The 18,848-nt window shown below is 40.6% G+C and overlaps 1 protein-coding gene across 1 annotated transcript; it reads right to left on the bottom strand.

The window, feature by feature from the left end:
- Positions 1–12,608: 12,608 nt before the first annotated feature.
- RAB39B (RAB39B, member RAS oncogene family) lies at positions 12,609–18,544 on the bottom strand. The gene is made up of 2 exons (XM_019439376.2): positions 18,103–18,544; positions 12,609–15,523 (listed from the first exon to the last, which is right to left on the bottom strand). Exons 1-2 carry the CDS (start codon positions 18,315–18,317, stop codon positions 15,097–15,099), a joined length of 642 nt encoding a protein of 213 aa, XP_019294921.1. The 5' UTR covers positions 18,318–18,544; the 3' UTR covers positions 12,609–15,096.
- Between the last annotated feature and the right edge of the window lie 304 nt (positions 18,545–18,848).

The raw sequence follows: 18,848 nt of genomic DNA, 5'->3' as shown, positions 1-18,848 counted from the left end.
TATTTTCAAGCTTAATATTAGTACAGTATACCCAGAAAGGATATGGGCAAAAGAGTCCCTTCAAAACTTGGCCTGAATAATAAGTGTTTTGGAAATGAAACTGATATTGAACAATCTTCCCATTCACATGCTCTTTTGAGAAAATTTAGAAAATGGGAAAAAGAAATTCCATTTGTAGTCCCCTTAACAATGCTGTGTCTTCCATTTCTTTTTTATGCATAAGTTTTTTAAAATGTAACTTAAATAATTTTGTCTTTATAATTTTTATTCTACCTTTTTTGCTTAGCATGTAATTTGCTTATTTGTAGTGGTGTTATATTAACATCACTTTACTAGTTCCACAGTAGTATACTAATGGGTGAACTCTAGTAAACTGTGGTACACATTTACACATCTGGGTGTTTTTAAAATTTTTTCTCCGTTATGGGTAACAAATAATTCAGTAGTTAACATTTTTACATAAGGCTTTTTCTTGTATTTAGGATTTTTCCCGAGACTTGCCAAAAACGGAAGGAGCAAGATTCTAGTGTTTTTATTTTCAGGGTTAACTGAGAGTAGTTTTGTCAGTAGAGACAGCAGGGGATGATGGAACCTGCCTCCATGCCCCTGCCCTTCTCTGCCATATAGATATTGATGGACCTTATCCAGAGCCACATAGCCAGAATGAGACCCAGATCCAGTTCCTAGGTGAATTTCCTTCCCTCTGTACCATGATGCCTCACTCCTTTATTTCACAATAACTAGTAGCTAAGTTGGGTAGAAATGTTAACTGAAATTCAATACCTTCATGAGTAATGCTTTCGTTTCTCTCCTGTTCTCTGCCCTAAACTCAGTGATACCTGTAAGTCTTGAACCATTTCTTAAAGATTTGTCTTGGTGGTTCTAATTCTGTACCCTTTTGCTAGCCTTGTCTGTGCCTATTCAGTGCTAATGTGGGATTGTGTTGTGTCTTCCTGATGTGGGATTGTGTTGTGTCTGAAGACACTGGCTGAGTGCATGTGTGATACCTGTCATAGCTGGTGTTGGGTTCGAATATACATTTAAACTCCAAAGCCCTGGATAGGCTATGTCTCACACCAATGTAGTCTGAAGGACATGGGACATTAAGACACCACGCCAGGGGGCGGCTTTGGGCACGGTTCTGTGGGAATTCTTGCAGTAGGCCCCACAGACTACATACATAGGTTGCAGGAGCCACCGTGGCTTAGAAGCCGCAAGGGGACCACTACATCTTAGATCAGTCCCCTGTGCATGGCATCCGCAGGTCCTGGCCAGGGGCAGGGGCCAGTAACAGGAGGTACACTGTACTCAGGGAGCCCGAGCTGTAACTCCTCACCGACACTGACGTTCACTCAGCCCTCAGTCTGGACACAAGGTGCCAGCCAGGGCATTTTACCAGAAGCAGGCTCACCTGGTCACACAGCTGCTGGTGCACTTTTGTCAGCTTTCCAGGGGAGCTGAGCTAGAAAGCTAATCCAGGGTCAGTTCCCTACCTCGAAGGAGAAAGGGGGTTTGAATACCTCTTGCTCACAGCCCATTGGATCTTGCCTAATTATGGCCCAGTTTTTGATAGTGGTTTATTTCCTTTTATAAGGCCCCTGGCTAATAACCGCCTCTGCCAAAAAGGTAGTAATGGTTCGGATACTTTAAAGGGCCAGATGGAAGCATCTCTGTCTGGATTAGGTGAAAGGAAGACTTCAAGTAGCCTCCAAAGTTTTGCAATTATATGATGGATTGGAGAGGTTTTTTTTCTCCTTAACCCAAAACCAAGTGATGCCATAAATTTAGCAAAACTATTGAGGAAGGCTTTGCAGAGTAACTTCTTAGGCTTGTGGCCAAAACCACTCGATAACATTTTTGATTTTTACACTTTTTAGTTTGAAATTTTGTAACTACAACCAGCATCATAGATTTGATGTGCCTGCTAATTAACCATGTTTTCTATATATTAATACTGTTCTGTATTCAGAGAGAGTACTGCTTACACGACCAATGTGAGAGGGAAGTTTGAGACTTGAAGTGTTTGAACTTGGTAAATGTGCGCAGAGCTGCTGTTCTTGTTGAGTTAGTGGAAGGTGGCCCAGGGTTCTGTGTACACATGAAAACAGGTGTGGGTTGTGCTTCAGTTCATTTGAAGAATTTACTTTTGTCTGGTCCTTCTCTCTTGTCTGGTATCAGATTTAGTTACAGTCAGATTAAACATAAAGGATGGACCTGGTGTGCACAGTATATCTGAGCAATTTGTTTATAAAGGACCATACATCTTGGTCATGGTTTTCAAATAATTTTATGTTTAGTTGATTGTATGACAGCTATTTGCCTTTCGGGGATACTTTATTTGGAGGTAGGCCATGACCAAACAGGAAATTTCTTCTAGATCTTTTAGCTGCTTCAGTTAATCCATCTTAGTCTGAATGGGCTTATGTTCCCCAGATCAAACCTGTGGATTCTAGAAGGTAAAAAATACAAAAATTAAAAAGCAAAAGGTTAGCAGGTAAGTCTCTTCTTTTCATCGGTACACCCCGGGTGACAACAACTACACCATTGGCTACTTCAGCCCATGTCTGGACCGGATTGGGCCACAATTTCTTCTCAGTCCAGAGTTAAAGTTTTAATTCACCCTAGATCATTAATTTTCAACTCCACTATAGATATCGGTTGCAATACCAGAGCAAAGGAACAATTCGAGCTTTTCGGTATCTATTTGGTGTCACACTGAAATACTGGTATCAGTGTTTGTTTAAAAAGTGGACTGACGATGGGGAAAGAATGTAGGGGGGATAATGCATTTTATCATAGGGAGGGAGTGGTCAAGTTCCAAGACAGTAAGAATGATCCTGGAAGTCAAAAGGCGGGAGGCCTGTCAGTGACAGGTAGAGGCAGACAAGCTGGGGACTAAGCATGGAACCCCTTGCTTTCTTACCTGCTAGGGAGCGGGTATCATACTCCCCTTCTTTACCCTCTACCTATCCCATAGGCAAAAGTTGGCTGTACCAGGAACTCCTGAAAGTAGATGGAGTCCAAACTGGGTTCTAGGAGAAATCCAGATATAGTAACTGTAGGGAAAACCACTCAACCATAGTAATAACCAAGGAAAGAGGCATTTGAAAAGTATATAATAAGAATACACCTTGTGGGGCGCTTGGGTGGTTCAGTCAGTTGAGCGTCTGACTTCGGCTCAGGTCATGAGCTCACAGTTCATGACTGAACTGGAGCCCCACGTTGGGCTCCCTGGGCTCGCTGTTGCCAGCACAGCGTCCACTTTAGATCCTCCGTCTCCCTCTCTCTCTGCCCCTCCCCCTGCTCACAGACTCTCAAAAATAAACATTAAAGAAAATACAGCTTGGAAGAGTTTTTAAAAGGTCAGTGGCTTTATACAGCTCCAATTTTTTATGTGTGACTGCGTATGCCATGGTACAAAATAAAGATGATTACTGAATAATGGCAAATAAATACCAATATTTAAAGCACTCGAAAGTGGAGGAATACACTGGAATACTGAACACTGGTTATGGTAGTCACTAACCATATCCATATTACTCTGCCCTCTTATTTCTGCCCCAGGAAATATTTCTATGAAATTGTAATTAATATAAGTAAAGTATTTCAGAGTAACATACTTTTAGAAAAATGTTTTTGAACACTTTAAGTGACATGTCAAGGGATGTTTTAGAGAATCAAATTTTGGGCTTTCTACTAGAGTAAAAACTCTGCCTCGTTAACGTCTTTCATTCTGGTGTTTGATGTTTCTGTGTTTTCAGTTCCAAAGAATCCGGTCACCAGGGGGTTTGTAGTAGGAATTCAACTTCCTGTTTCCTTAAATTAATTTTTCTTTCTACTTTCATATATTTAAAACAGGATCCTGTTGCAGTGGTAAAGGGTACCATTTATGATAAAGATGAAACCTTTGTGAACATGTATCTGGTAAATAACATTGTGTCAGAATATATGAAATGTTAGGAATTCAAGAAAAAAATGGATCAAAACATTAGTGGAAGTCTTAGTACACCAGTAGTCACTTGCAGGCAAATCATCTGGGTCACATTTGGTGATCATAACTCATATAAATTAGTAATTAATAATACTTTAAAATAAATCCACAACATTTCAAAATTAAATACTATGAAATAATGTTGAGGTAAAAAGAAATCAAAGCTAGAATTACAGGTTATTTAGGATTTAATGGCAATGAGAACACTAGTAAGCTTGAAAATGGAATTCAGATTAAAATATGACCCTCTTGATGCCAAACTCAAAAAAACCCAAATATCCAACCACTGATTTTTGCTGCCTCCATCAATAAAGGTCAAGGATGATCTGTCTCTTAGGGGAATAGTCTTTCTCTCCTACCTCATCTCCCCTCCAGTGATCTTGTCTGTCTCCGAGAGCATTCCTTAGCCACTTATTCCCACAGTCACACCTGAGACCTTGTCATTACCAATCACTGCCACCCCTTCCTAATCTCAATCTCAAGCCGTTCTGTCCCAGCTTGGTTGGGATTTCTAGCTGAAGCACAGCAAAGGGGAAGCCCCTGGGAACTGGAAAGAGGGAGGAACTTGGGAAAGTGACCCCCGTGAGCTCAACCAAACTCCTGGGTTCTTATGTGTTTCTAATTAGCATACCAAAGAGCTGAACAAAAGGATAGACGACTGCCCAGTTTCTGGACTGGCTACTGTGTTGTGCACGAGCACAGGAACCATCCAAGTGGTTCAGCCAAAGCTTTGAAAACTGAACTAGTATTGGAACAACAGCCCACAGAGGACAGGTTGGAATGTGTGACCCGAACTTTTCCAGAGAAATCGTCAGCTAAAACAAAAATATCAACATTCTCCATAGAATTTAAACAAAACCCAGAGTTGCATAATATTAGAAAATGTTTGGAGTACAATTAAAAATTACTTGGCATATGAAGAGCCAGAGAAATATTCACATGAGAAAAGACAAAGTATGTTTATGTAGATAACGTGAAAAGTTAATAAATTAGAATGCAGAATAAGCAAAATTGATAAAACCAAGAACTGGTTCTTTGAAGTACTGATAAAAATAGATAAGCCTCTAACAACTCTGAATTATAAAGACAAAAACATAACAAAGCATTACAAATGAGAGGTTTCTATGCACCAATCCAGAGATTTTAAAGCTGTACTAAGTGTGACAACTGTATGCCAATGCATTTGAAAATTTAAATGGAATGGATACCTTTCAAGGAAAATGTCAATTACCAAAACTCATTCACCAGGATGTAGGCTGTGTGCTGCTAAGGTAGTCCCTCCCAATCCCTGTGCCACGTGGCCGCCACAGGTCCAGGTGGCTCTGGAATCCAGTCGGATAGGTAAGCCTCCAGCTAGCGCGCTGACAGTCACATGGCCAAGCCCACATCATAGGAGGGAAGTATAATCCTATTCCAGAGAAGGACAATGAGTACATGTGAACAACAGAATAGTGTATCTAATGGTTTAAAGCTGAATCTAACCATAACTCTGAAATAAAATGAAAGGGTTGCTAAAGATCTATACCCTCTTCTTCCAGAAACAAAAACAAAAACGCAAACAAAAACCCCACAAGAATAAAGAAGAAGAAACAAACAAACAAACAAACAAAAAAACGGGGGAGGGAAGGAAGAAGAAAGAAAGATAAATGCCGGACCCAAAAGCTTTTATGGGTGGATTCTATCAGAGTTTCCAGCAGCAGACCACTCTGTTATTTAAGTATTCTAGGATATAGAAGAAGAAGACATACATTTTCAACCATTTTATGATTTCACGAGGCCAGAATAACCATAGTGCCACAACCTGAAAGAAAACACAAAAGAACATTTACAATGAACTCTTAGTCAAATTATTTTGTCATATAAGTTGAGGAGATGCTGTATAAAATTGCCTCCCGTTGGAAAGCCCCAATATATACTAGCGTACTCCTGCAGGATATTGTTTTGATTTGTTAAATCCACAATTTTCCAAGTTTATTTGACTGTAGATCCCCCCTATTTCTCTTAATCTCTGTTGAATTTTTGGAAGTACTGTTATGAACCCATCTCAAACATGAATATAGATGCAAAGATCCTAATAAAATATTAGTAAATTAAGTCAAACTGTTTTAAAAATATACCATGAACATGTACAGTTTATTTGAAGCATGTAAAGAAACATGGTTAAACATAAACAGATTTACTAGGTACAATTTATTACATTAACAGGTTAAGGAAAAAAAACATTTGATTATCTCAATAGGTATAAGAAAGACATTTGAAAAACTCAGCATACGTTCTTTGTAAAAGCTCTTAGTAAATAGTAATGTAGTGAAAAGTTCTAGAACGTAATCAAAGTAATTTAAAGTTAAAATGCTAGAAGCATATAAGCAGGAACAAGACAGAGATGCCCACCATTACTGTTGTTATTCATCATTTTATTAAAAAATTTTTTTCTTAACGTTTATTTATTATTGACAGAGAGAGATAGAGCGTGAGCATGGGAGGGGCAGAGACAGAGGGAGGCACAGAATCCGAAGCAGGGTCCAGGCTCCGAGCTGTCAACACAGAGCCCGATGCGGGGCTCGAACTCACAAACTGCCAGATTATGGCCTGAGCTGAAGTCGGACGCTCAACCGACTGAGCCACCCAGGTGCCCCAATCATCACTGTAATCCAGGTTCTAGTCAGTGTGAAAAGAAGAAGAAATGAAGTATAAATATTAGAAAGGAAGAGAGAAAATTATTTCTTTTTTAAAAATATTTTTAATGAGGGCGCCTGGGTGGCTCAGTCAGTTGGGTGTCCGACTTCAGCTCGGGTCAAGATTTCAGTCTGTGGGTTCGGCCCCGCGTCTGGCTCTGTGCTAACAGCTCAGAGACTGCTTCGGATTCTGTGTCTCCCTCTCTCTCTGCCCTTCCCCCCACTCTCACTCTGTTTCTCTCTCAAAATAAAAGACACACACACAAAATTTTTAAAAATATTTTTAGTGTTTATTTATTTTTGAGAGAGCATGAGCAGGGGAGGGGCAGAGAGAGAGGGAGACACAGAATCCGAAGCAGGCTCCAGGCTCTGAGCTGTCAGCACAGAGCCCGACGCGGGGCTCAAACCCACAGACCATGAGATCATGAAGTGAGCCAAAGTCAGACACAACCGACTGAGCCACCCAGGTGCCCCAGAAAATTATTATTTCTGGATTACAGTGTCCACCTAGAAAACAGAAGAGATCAATTGAAAAACTGAAGTAATAAGAGAATTTAGTATAGTGTCTGAATACAAGATGTAAACATACACGTATCCACAGTTCCCTACACACTAGCAATGACCAATTAGAGCATGTAATGAGAAAAAGAACCCATTCAAATAAAATACAAATATTTATGATATGTAAATATTATAAAATATCTAGGAATTAACAGACAATAGCTAAATCCTATAAGTGAACTATAAGAATTAACTGATGGACATAAACAAGGATTAAATTAACGGAATGACATTCTATCAGTGTCAGTAAATTAAAGCAATCAAAATCCTAACCCTGCCTGAGGGAAAACGTGACACATTTATTATTTTTTATGTTTATAACAAAAATTGTATACATTGAAGGTGTACAACATGGCGATATATCTATATCTATCTGTCTATACTTAAATGATTACTACAGTCAAGCTCATTAACATATCCATCCCTTCCCATAGTTACCATTGTGTGTGTGTGGTGAGTACCTGAAATCTAGTCTTTTAGCAAATTTCCAGTATCCGATACACTATTGATAACTATAGTCTACATGCTGTCCAGTAGATCTCCAAAACCTATTCATTCTGCATAACTGCATCTTTGTAACCTTTGGCCAGCATTCTCCCATTTCCCCTCCTTCCCCACCCCCTAGTAACTACCATTCTATCCTTCTATGTATTTAAATTTTTTATATTCCACATATAAACGAGATCATGCAGTTGTTTCCTTTCTGTGTCTGGCTTTTTTAACAGATGAGTGGATAAAGAAATTGACACATTTATTCTTAAGTTTTAATGTACTGCATGAGAATATCAAAGAAAGTTTTGAAGCGAAAAAAGGTAATAAAAAATACAATGTAGTGTTAGGGCAGGAATAGACAAACAGATTAATGAGCTATAAAATGGGAGTCCAAAAACCCATATGTATGTCAACATTTGAAAAGAGTAGAATTTCCGATCATTGAAGAAAGAATGAAGTATTTTATGGATAGTGTAGGGTAAGTAGCCATTTGGGAAGAATAGTTCTTATTCCTACCTCCACATATTAAACAGAAGTCAATTCCTGAAGGAACCCTAAATGCATTTTAGGAAACATGGTTTTCTAGTATTTAGGTGGAGAAGGCTTATCTAAAACTAACAGTATTGCCATAAAACATCAAGAGAACAGGCCATATATATATATATATATATATGTGTGTATATGTGTGTATACACACATATATATATATATATGCGGTACATGGTATAAATATCAAAAGTTATAAAATATTATCTGATACACATTAAGTTTTCTTTGCACCTTGTCTGCCAGCCACCCAGTTCCCCAACTTAGAGAGAACTGTTTCCAGATTCTCATAGACAATGTGTGAAATTATGATTAATAAACAAAATATTATTTATTGTTAAATTATTTAATAATGATATTATTTATGAAATATTAAAGACTCTTTTTATATTACCAAAGACCATAAATAAAGTTAAAAGTCCAAAAAACATGAAAAAATATAGAATAACATATGTGGTAGATAAAGAATTTATTTCCATATGTAAGGAAATCTTATTTATTGATCAATAAGAAAAAAGTCAGCACCTTGTTATTAGTCCCGTTTTCAGTTGCAAGTGACAAAAAACCAATTAACCCAATATATGCAAATTACAAAATATATATTATTCACCTCTCAGTTTTGCAAAGAGTTAAAAGATTGACAATAATACTCATTATAGACATTATCACACACTGTTCGTGGGTATTCAGTAAAAGCTTTCTAGAAAGCAATCTGAATAATTGTATCAAAATTTGAAAGGTGTATATTCTTTGATTCATAAATTCCACTTTTATGATTTTGACTTGACATAATTGGTGAAATACTCAAAGGTATGTATACATCGCAGAATCACTTTAAAGCAGCAATGGGAATTAAATAACTTCCTGTATAATGCTATTGTATCAGTTAGGAGACCTTCAGCTACAAGTTGAAAAAAATGGCATAAACTAAAAAGGCATGTATTATTTCATGTAATAGTCTTAAGATAGAGTGGCTCCAAGGGTAGTCAAATCTGTAGCTCAATGGCATCATCAAAAACCCCGATTTCTTCTGTGTCTGTCATCTTCAGTATGTCAGCCACCTTTTTTTCCTGATCACATTCAACAAATATGTATCAGGCACTGATTGACTATAGAGGTACAATAATAAGCAGAAAACCGACAACTCCTACTCTCACATATTTACAAAATATATACTGTATGTGTGCAAAAGGTTACATAATACAATTTATGAAAAAGAGTAATTTAGGTGCAAACATAAAACACCCATTTTCTGAGTATGTTTACGATGTGACATTTACCAAGTGCTAGGTACTTTATATGGATTATGTCATTTCATTCTCACAACAATTCTATGAATTAAATATTATCATTGTCCAGTTTAGTGTATGTGGTACCCTGAGAGTCTGAGAAATTCAATCACACATGTATTAACTGGTAGACTCAGAATTTGAACCCATGATGGTCTTACTCCAAAATCCATACTCTTACCCACTATGTAAATAACATTTTGAAAAAGAAAGAAAGAAAGAAAGAAATCGTCTAGAAGGAAATAGACCAAACTGTTACCAATCCTATTCTTTAGGAACTGATGACCTGAATCCAGCTGACAGACATCACAACAGCCAGGAGAAAGAGCGAGCGAAACAAAGTCAAAGGGTGCATTGATAGACTGGCAATGGATGGTGGTTGATTGCCTGAAGGTCCTCGAGAAGTTTAAAATAGGGTTCATGGGATAGAGTAGACAAACAGAACCTGTAATCAGGTTTCAGAGGCTACATAAAATTTCATCATAAGATGCTTGGGTGGCTCAGTCGGTTAAATGTCTGACTCTTGATTTCGGCTCAGGTCATGATCTCAGTCGTGAGATCGAGCCCTGTGTCCTGCTCTGTGCTGACAGCCTGGAGCCTGCTTGGGATTCTCTCTCTCCCTCTCTCGGCCCCTCCCCCACTCATGCTTGCTCTTGGGCTCTTTTTGTCTCTCAAAATAAAAGAAAAAATTTGGCCATACTTTAGGATAGGGCCATGTGTGTATTTTACTGAAGTGAAGTAATAGTGAAGGTCTTTGGATTAGAGTAGGGGAATGAAACAACCATTCGTTCAAATATTTCTTGGTTATTGAAAAATAGGTGTATGTCACGGGTTGCAGAAACAATGGTGAACAAGACAAATAAGATTCTGACATTTGTGGAACTTACAACTGGAGAAGTAGGCAGAGAGGCCCGATCTTGCAAGGCCTTGTCATGTTAAGAAACGTAAGGTTTATTTGGATTTTGTTCTAAATGTGATGAGAAACCATTGGTGGGTAGTAAGCAGAAGAATGACTTGATCTGTTTTCTGTTTTGAAAAGACCATTCATTCTGGCTGTTATGTTGAGAATGTATTTTGGGAATAGGAACAGAAAGTAAGGTGGCCACTTAGGAAGATACCAGAGTAGTTCAGGAAAGAGTTGGCAGCAGCCTGGACATAGGTGATAGCAATGGCGCTGCAGTGGAGATGGATTTGGTACAGGAGGTGGGGAGAAGTGAGGGATTAAGGATAACTGCTAGGTTTCTGTGTTGAACAAAGGGTTGGATGGTGTGTCGTTTATAGAGATGAGAAAGATTGGGGTGGAAGGAACACATTCTGATAGATGCTGGTTTCATACTGGATATGTTGAGTCTGAGGAATTTGTGCATGTGTTCAGTGGGTGAGTTGGCCGTATTGGTATAACGCTCAAAAGAATGGGCTGGAGTCCTCCATCGGGGAGTCCTCAATGCCAAAACAATAACTGAAGTCACGAGCAAAGGTAAGATTGTCTAGGGAGAGGAGAACATGGAGAGCAAGGAAAAGAACTGGAAAAAAAAAAAAAAGAAAAGGAAAGAGTTGGACTTCCAACAGAACTGAGAACAACGCCCTAAGGGGCATGGTATAGGCAGAAATCATTCCACCAACGCTGTGCTGACAAAGGTCGCTCGTGACTTCCGGCTCCCTTGAATCTTATGGATATATTTTAGTCATTAGCTTTCTGAATCCACTGCTGCATTGTGATACTACTGTCCACTCCTTCCTGTGAAGCTACACTCTCCAGGTTTTCCATTCTCTCCTCCCAAGTTTCTCTGCCCTTTATTGTATACCGAAACTCTGTTGTTCTCCAGGGAAGACTAAGGAGTCACATGCTACGTTGAGCTGTCGGGGACAACTTCTGGAGCTACATCTTCTCGAGAATCAGGAAGCTGCTTGCAGATTTTGGAGGCTGTCGGTTTCAGAACCTGATGGGGGTGAGGGAGAAATCCAGGCAGTCATCTCAGGAAAGAGAATTCCAGACACAATAAAGAGCAAGTACAAAGGCCCTGAGGTGTGAATGTGCTTGGTGCATTTGAAGAACGTTTCAACATCTTCACCTGAGTCTGATTCTGGTTACTTTTAAGGTAGAGCCAGCCTAGCCAGATAGATCCCATGTGGACTATGAAAGAGAGGAGTCAAGGATGACTCCAAGGTTTTTGGCAAAAGTACACAGAAAGACAAAGTCGCCATTTACTGAGGAAGGAAAGGCTATGGGAAGAATACATTTGGGGAGGAAGATTAGGAGCTTGGTCTGGGACATGTTAAATTTCTGATGCCTGATAGACATTCAAGTGGACATGCTGGGTAGGCAGCTATTTATAAAGGTCTGGAGTCCATGGGAAAGAGACAAGCTGGAGATATACACTCAGGACTCATTGGCTTATAACGTGGTCTTTACAGACACAGGACAGAATAAGGTCACCAAAGGAATTAACCAAAGAAAAGATGATCAGACCCTGGCATTATAAGGAGTGTTTTAAGGAGAATGGGATGTTAACTATATGAAATGCTGTTGCATTGTTGGTTTTTCCTTTCTACCTTCCTTCCTCCTTCCTTCACTCATGACTATAAAAATGATAAAGCTGTGCATAATTCAGCCTTCCTATGCCCAGACTCAGAATCAAACATCTTTCCCTTTTTTCCCCTCCCCTAAATAGGCACTATCAACCACAGGCAGTGTTCTGAACTTTTGTGTTCCAATCTGGGCCCCACACTCCAAGTGATCCTGATACAAAACGGATATCATAGAGTAGGACTCAAAACAGCTGAGACAATTTAGCTTGTGGAAAAGAAGACTTTCCAGGGATGACAATAGTTGTAAACAGCTACCTGGTGTCATGGGATCCTCAGGCTGTAGTGAGGTCTCTGTGACTTTCAACATGATGATTACGTAACTTTCAAAACTCATATTCTTGTTCTGGCTTTGAGATACCAGTGAAGACTCTTTTGCATAGTGTATGTCGTACATAACGGATAACCTACAATGGTTACTACTGTGGTGACAGACTCTGGAAACAGCTACAACACACACTTGGAATCTCACAGTCACATAATCAACCATTTTACTAAATACAAGCAAATTCTCATTCACATACAGCTAAAGAAAACATTTTTCCACATTTCATTACAATGCACAACAAAGTGAGGAAAAGTATACAGTACATTTTATTCTGGAATATGAGACAATCCAATCCAACATGCAGTTGTGGTCTTTGTTACAAGTTAGTTGATCTTTTCTTTACCTATGTAGTAAAATAGCTTCTAAAGCTTTATCCTTAGTATTGTATTAACACCTGATTTTTTCACACTCAGTTTCTAAAACCCACTTATTGCAGTGACAACAGCACTGAATTCTACTAAAATGATTTTTAAAGTTTCTAGAACTCGTTTAAGCAATTAAGCTCAGCCACCTTTGCTGGATCCTATGCTGAGTATTTTTAAACCTGCCTTTAAAAAATGCAAGGAATGGAAAAAGTATACATATAGTGTCTTAGACAAGAAAACCATAAAGAAGTTTTGTTTCTCTTTTTGTTGAACTGACAGAAGCCACTGAAAAAACTCATTTATCTACTGGATAATCTTGCTTTCAGAATCTTCTTGATACAATTAAACATAGTAGTTGATGAAATTGTGTGTTAATCCTGTTCACCATCTTTTATTTGCCTTCTAAAACCACAAAGCTGGCCACTTAATCACTCCGCCCAGGCCAGGTCATGTGAAATGAATGTAGACAGGATGAGAGCTTCACTTGTAGTCGATGCCGCAGGTTGGTCCAAGGTGGTTTGTTTCCGTAATTCTCGTTATTTGGCTTCTTCTTTGTGGCTGAAGCAAATTCCCGAACTTTCAGATTCAGTCACATTCATACCGAAGTTCAGTATTATATCTCAAAGCAATTTACCGTTGTCAGGCTTTCCTGTCAGAATGGATATGAGAAACCTGACTACTCAGAATTGTTTTCTTACTGTGAAAAGTATGGCTTTTGCCTAGCTCAGCTGGCTACAATCTGAAAAATAATTTAAAGCATGACCTCTCTTCAAGAAGGTAATGGAACCTTAAGCCAACCATTTCAGTTTTCTGATGCAGTTAGACGTCTGCTCACCTGAGAATTAGGAGCTGACTCTCTAGGGTAGACAAGAACCCCGTGTAGTATATGGCAAACAGGTAGCCAAGGTCATTGTGAGCTGAGTGTTTACCCCCCATCCCACTCCCCATTGCTGCATTTGGTTCTTTTCGCTAACATGTCCACTGTGTTTCAGTGATAAGAACGCTTGTGGCGCACACAGTTTTAATGTGTTTTTAGTTGTGCAATTACTCACTCGTTTAAAGCCTGCTTGTCAGTAATACCTGAAATGGCTTTACCTTCGTTTCATCCCCAGGTTCCCTCAGGATGACAGCTGAGTCGTAAGCAATAAGGAAACACCCTAACATGTCGAGAACATTTATTTACAGTCATAGCTCTTCCAAAGTAAACAAATTAATAACGGTTCATTCACCCGACAGCGGGAACAAGAACTAGGAGTCAGGAGACCTTCACCCTGGCAGAGCGAGGCTCCTGCTTCTTAGTTTTACTCTTTTGTAAAATGGGGAAGAAAACCTCAGAGGCCTGCTGTGAATTCAAGTGACGGTGAAGTGTTTGTGAGGGTGCCGGTGGTGCCTCTTGCTGAGCGAATGTCTGCCTCAGGGCTCTTTGCAGAGGCAGTCCCTGTACTGTTGTCGCCAGGAACCTGAAGGGACAGGCAGGCTGTGCACTTTTTAGGCAGCCGCTGCCCCTGCAGAGAAACCCCGGGCATGATCTGGGCTGGGGGGCTGAGGGAAGAGGGCATGGCATGGGTTACAGGGTTCCTTTCTTCTACTTATATGGTAATTTGCATGGCACAATTTCTTTCACACGGTTGGTTATTCCATCATAAGGGTGTACATTTTCTGGAATGTGATAAAAGCAATACATATAATGGCTTCCCTCTTCATACACACGGCATTTTTACTAGAACAACAGGCCTCGAAACGGTCTTAGTAAATAGCTGGTCCGTGCCCCTCATTTTACAGACAAGCTGTTTGGAAGCTAATTGGTACCTTTGCACCCAACCCAGCACACACACTTGGCGTAGGGTATTCTCACTGATTAAGTTGATGTCGTCGTCTTTTTTAGTTTGGCTTATTGTTTCCAATGTGATACTTTTTTCCCCTTTGCAGATTTATGTTTGTGACCTATGAATGAGCTGAAATACCAAGAAATGGCTGTCCTGTCTGTGGTTGTATTTTTCTGGGCCCAGCTCCCCAAGCCTCAGCCCCTTGACATGTGGTCCACTCACAATGGGCCACAAACAGTCGCCGAAATGAGTCCCTCACTCCCAGCACCCAGGCTCCCACATCTACTCCTCCACGGCCTGTCCAAGACCCCTGGAGAAGGAGGCTCCCTTGTATGCAAAATGGAGGTTGAGTTCTCTTCAGTCACGCAAGGATTCTCTTCATTTTCATCACTTTTAAGTTCAGGTGGGAGAGCATGTTTTGGAAATAAAAGGGCTGACTAGCACAGACATCTCCTCTCTGACTTGACAACCTCTTCTGAAGAGTGAACCACGTTTGGTACAAATCCACTCTTCACCCCTTCCCATCCCTCCTGGATGGTAACATCCCCCCTTTTAACCAGCTCGTAGATGTCTCTTGTCAGGTCTGTGAAGGCTTTCTCCACGTTAATGGCATCTCGGGCTGACGTTTCAACGTACTTCATGCCGTACGCAGCAGCCAGTTTCTCTGCCTCGTGGCGAGTCACTTGCCTCTGTGTATCCAGGTCGCACTTGTGACCCACCAGAACAAATACAATTTGGTAGGGCTGAACGTGTACTTTGGTCTCTTCTAACCACTCATGGACATTCTGGAAGGACCTGCGGTTGGTAATGTCAAATAAGAGAAGGCCGCCTACTGAGTTCCTGTAGTAGGCGCGAGTGATGGATCTAAAACACAAGAAAGAAGTAAAGAATAAAGGCCGTGCCCAAACTCCTGTCCTTCAGTGAACTCAGATGGTGTATTCTAGCGTGTCTCGTTACGGACACAGTCCTTTAGTAAGAATGATTTTCTTTTTTCTTAAACAATGGAATGCAGGTGTCATTGTGTAGTAATACTACATAGATTTTCAATTGGCCAAAACTTTGAGATGGCATCTTCTAGAAATGAATGCTCATGGCCTTACAGGCATTTCCCCTCAGTTCAGGTAGAACCACAGCCCACTCTCCCACCGTGGCAAAATGGGATACCTAAGCCACAGGTTATTATGTAGCAAGATGAAATAACGAATGCTAAAGTGTTCTCTGACCTGGAGAGCTCATTACAAACTGTCGTAGTTGAAACAGGATTTGAAAAGATTAAACATGAACTGACGAGAGTCAACAGAACATGTTTATAAGTATATAGAGGTATATTACAATAGGCCCCATTTTTCCCACTTCTTACTGCTATGTGCATCTCTGAGGAGAAATGCATTTTGTTTTTTATTTCTTAGGCTATGTGGGAATGGGAAAAAGAAGAATGGTCTGCAAAGGTCCTGACACATTTCAGAGAGGCTCACTCGGGAGCTACCACTGTGAAGAACTGCTTAAAGAGCCAAAACTTCCCCTTAAAGTGACAATTTATTTAAAGCGATGTAATTAGAATATCTCTAAAACCTATTATACATGTGCTGTGCTTCTTAAACAGGAGAAGCTGCCTATATTTTAACTTGTTGACTTGCATACGTTATGGTACTTTGCTTAGAGCATATTAGAGCTTATTAGAGGGTGTCAAACTATTTTTGTCTCTACAGTTACTTGCTTGAAAGTACTGTGCTTTTTGATCTACGTCTAGTTTTAGGTTTTCTGTCTCCTTGGATAAAAAAAAAAAAAAAAAAAAAAAAGATAAACAATGAGTGACTCAGTAGCTTAAGGCTTAGTACAAATGGCCCAGTGATAAGAGAACAGACATCATCCAGGGAATTAAAGTCCAAGCTAGATGATGATAAGGACAAATGCTACGAATGAGTTCAACCAAGCAAATAAGCCTTGGAGATGGAAAGCATTTCTGATTCCCTTACGTTTAAAGGAGAATGGTAGGTGTAATCAGAAAATTCAACATGAACAAAGGTTTTCATTTGTGAACAACTTGGTTCAGGAAATCAGTGAGGAAGCTGTAACAAAGCCCTTTCCAAACACAACATGAGGCTACATAAAAATTAAAACCTTCCATACATCAAAAATTTTTCTTAAAGTTAAAAGACAAATGACAAGCTAGGAAAATATTTCACAACGTACATGACAGAGGAAGATTAATAATCTATAAAGGACTCTTACAAATCAAGATCACCCAATAAATAATAGGCAGTGGATATGAAAAGGCTGTTCATACAGAGATTGCAATAAATATAAAAAAGACACCTTTCTTCACTTATAGTTTGTGGAATTGTGGGGTTGGGGGTGGGGACACCTCAAGTTTGTAGTGAACTCTTGCATCTCCTCTTCTTCAACTACCTAACCAGTATTTTCTGTGTGGAATTAGTGTTCAATAAGTAAACAAATAATCATAAACATATTTGAAAATGCATAAACGCTATTGAGTCCTTTGTGGGTCCAGTTCCTGCTGCTTTATGTGACTTTAGCTCAAATTGTTCTCTCCAAGTTTTCTGTGTACACTGTTTTCTCTCCCTGGGCTTTTCCTGTCTCTGCTGGGCTACTCCTACTCATCACGGCCTCATCTTCTCCAGGTAGCCTTCTCTGTGTTCACACATATAATTACACATGATACATATTCCAAAGGGAAAACAAAGGGTTGTGACAGAAAATTACACCTGTTCATTGATTACTCATTATATGTGAAGCATTATAGTAGGCAGTGAGCATACAAATATGAACAGGACACTCTTTTGTATCATTGCTAATTATGTATTTCCTCCCACTATGCCAGCACGGAAGTTCTAAGAGGGAAGGGCCTGTCTGTTTTGTTTACAAGGCATCCTCTTGTGTGTTTCCTTGGGCTGTTTCCCCAGAAACAAGCCCAGCGCCTGGCATGCAGTGGATAATCACTGAATGTGTGCTGGTGGCAAGCAGGAATCAATGATCAGTATCTATTTCATGTAATTCTGTGTGTGTTTCTCTATAAATCTATATCTATGTCTAGGTCTATATGTAGCTGTCGCTATATACCACCTATCTATGTCTGTCAGTTATGTTAGGTGGACCTGGGAACATGTTTGAAAGTATGTAGTATAAGGACTGAGATTGATAAATTTCAGTGATCAATTCCAGCTAGTTTGTTAGCCAGCAAGGGGCACATCGGTGGAATTGTGGTGGAAGCAATACGTATCATTGCCCGGCCTTCCCGGCCAGGGCGCTTCTTTCCCCGCACTGAACTCCCAGGTAGCTGAAGGTGGGCTTGAGCAGAAATCCCCAGATGCTCGGTAACGTCCCTAAGGGGCCGCGACCAGGACCAGGAAGTCCTCTTTTCCCAGGGGTTGTGCGAGCCCCGAAGACCCTCCCACTGCTCGCGGCCCCGGCTGCGCTCCCACCTGAACCTCTCTTGACCCGCGGTATCCCAGATCTGGAGCTTGATGCGTTTTCCTGGCTCGATCTCCACCAGACGGGAGAAAAAATCCACCCCCACGGTGGGGTCCGAAACCTGGGCAAAGCGGCCCTCGGTGAAGCGGCGGATCAGACAGGATTTGCCCACCGTGGAATCCCCGATGACAATGAGCCGGAACTGGTATAGCCAGATGGCCTCCATAGCCGGGGATCAGCAGGTCTCCTTGGCCCGGGCCGGCCTTGGGCGGCGAGAGGGGCGCCCAGCCGAGGCCTCGGAGAGCGTGGCTTGGTCCGGATCTAGATCGGCCACGAGCACATCGCTGGCCTGGGAGCCCGAGGCGAGGTAGGCCCAGGCGCAAGGAGAGCGAAGGAATGGATGCTGCGCTCGCAGAGGTGATGAAATGGCAGCAGCATCAGCACCACGCACTCTGACTCATCACTGACAACCGAGTTACTGTAATCCCGCGCGTAGACGCGACGCCCGGGCCTGCCGCACTATCTGTAAAAGGAGCGCACACGGAAACAGCCGCAAAAATAGCTCCTTCCTTTCCTTTCTAATTCCTCCACCCACCTCCTCGTCTTAATTTTTTTTCTTCATCGTCAAAACCCAAAAGTAATGCCTTTTTCATTAAAACTAACAAAACAATGCAAGGATGTACACAAAAGGCAGGTCCATCATTATCTGACACGCCCCCCCCCCCAAGATATTAACAGCTTGGGATATATTCTTCCA

This window comes from Panthera pardus, unplaced genomic scaffold (genome assembly GCF_024362965.1).
Source record: "Panthera pardus isolate Hobbes unplaced genomic scaffold, ASM2436296v1 HiC_scaffold_27, whole genome shotgun sequence".
Lineage (NCBI taxonomy): Eukaryota > Metazoa > Chordata > Mammalia > Carnivora > Felidae > Panthera > Panthera pardus.
Note: the sequence above shows the minus strand (reverse complement) of the source record. Positions and strands in the feature narration are given on the sequence as shown.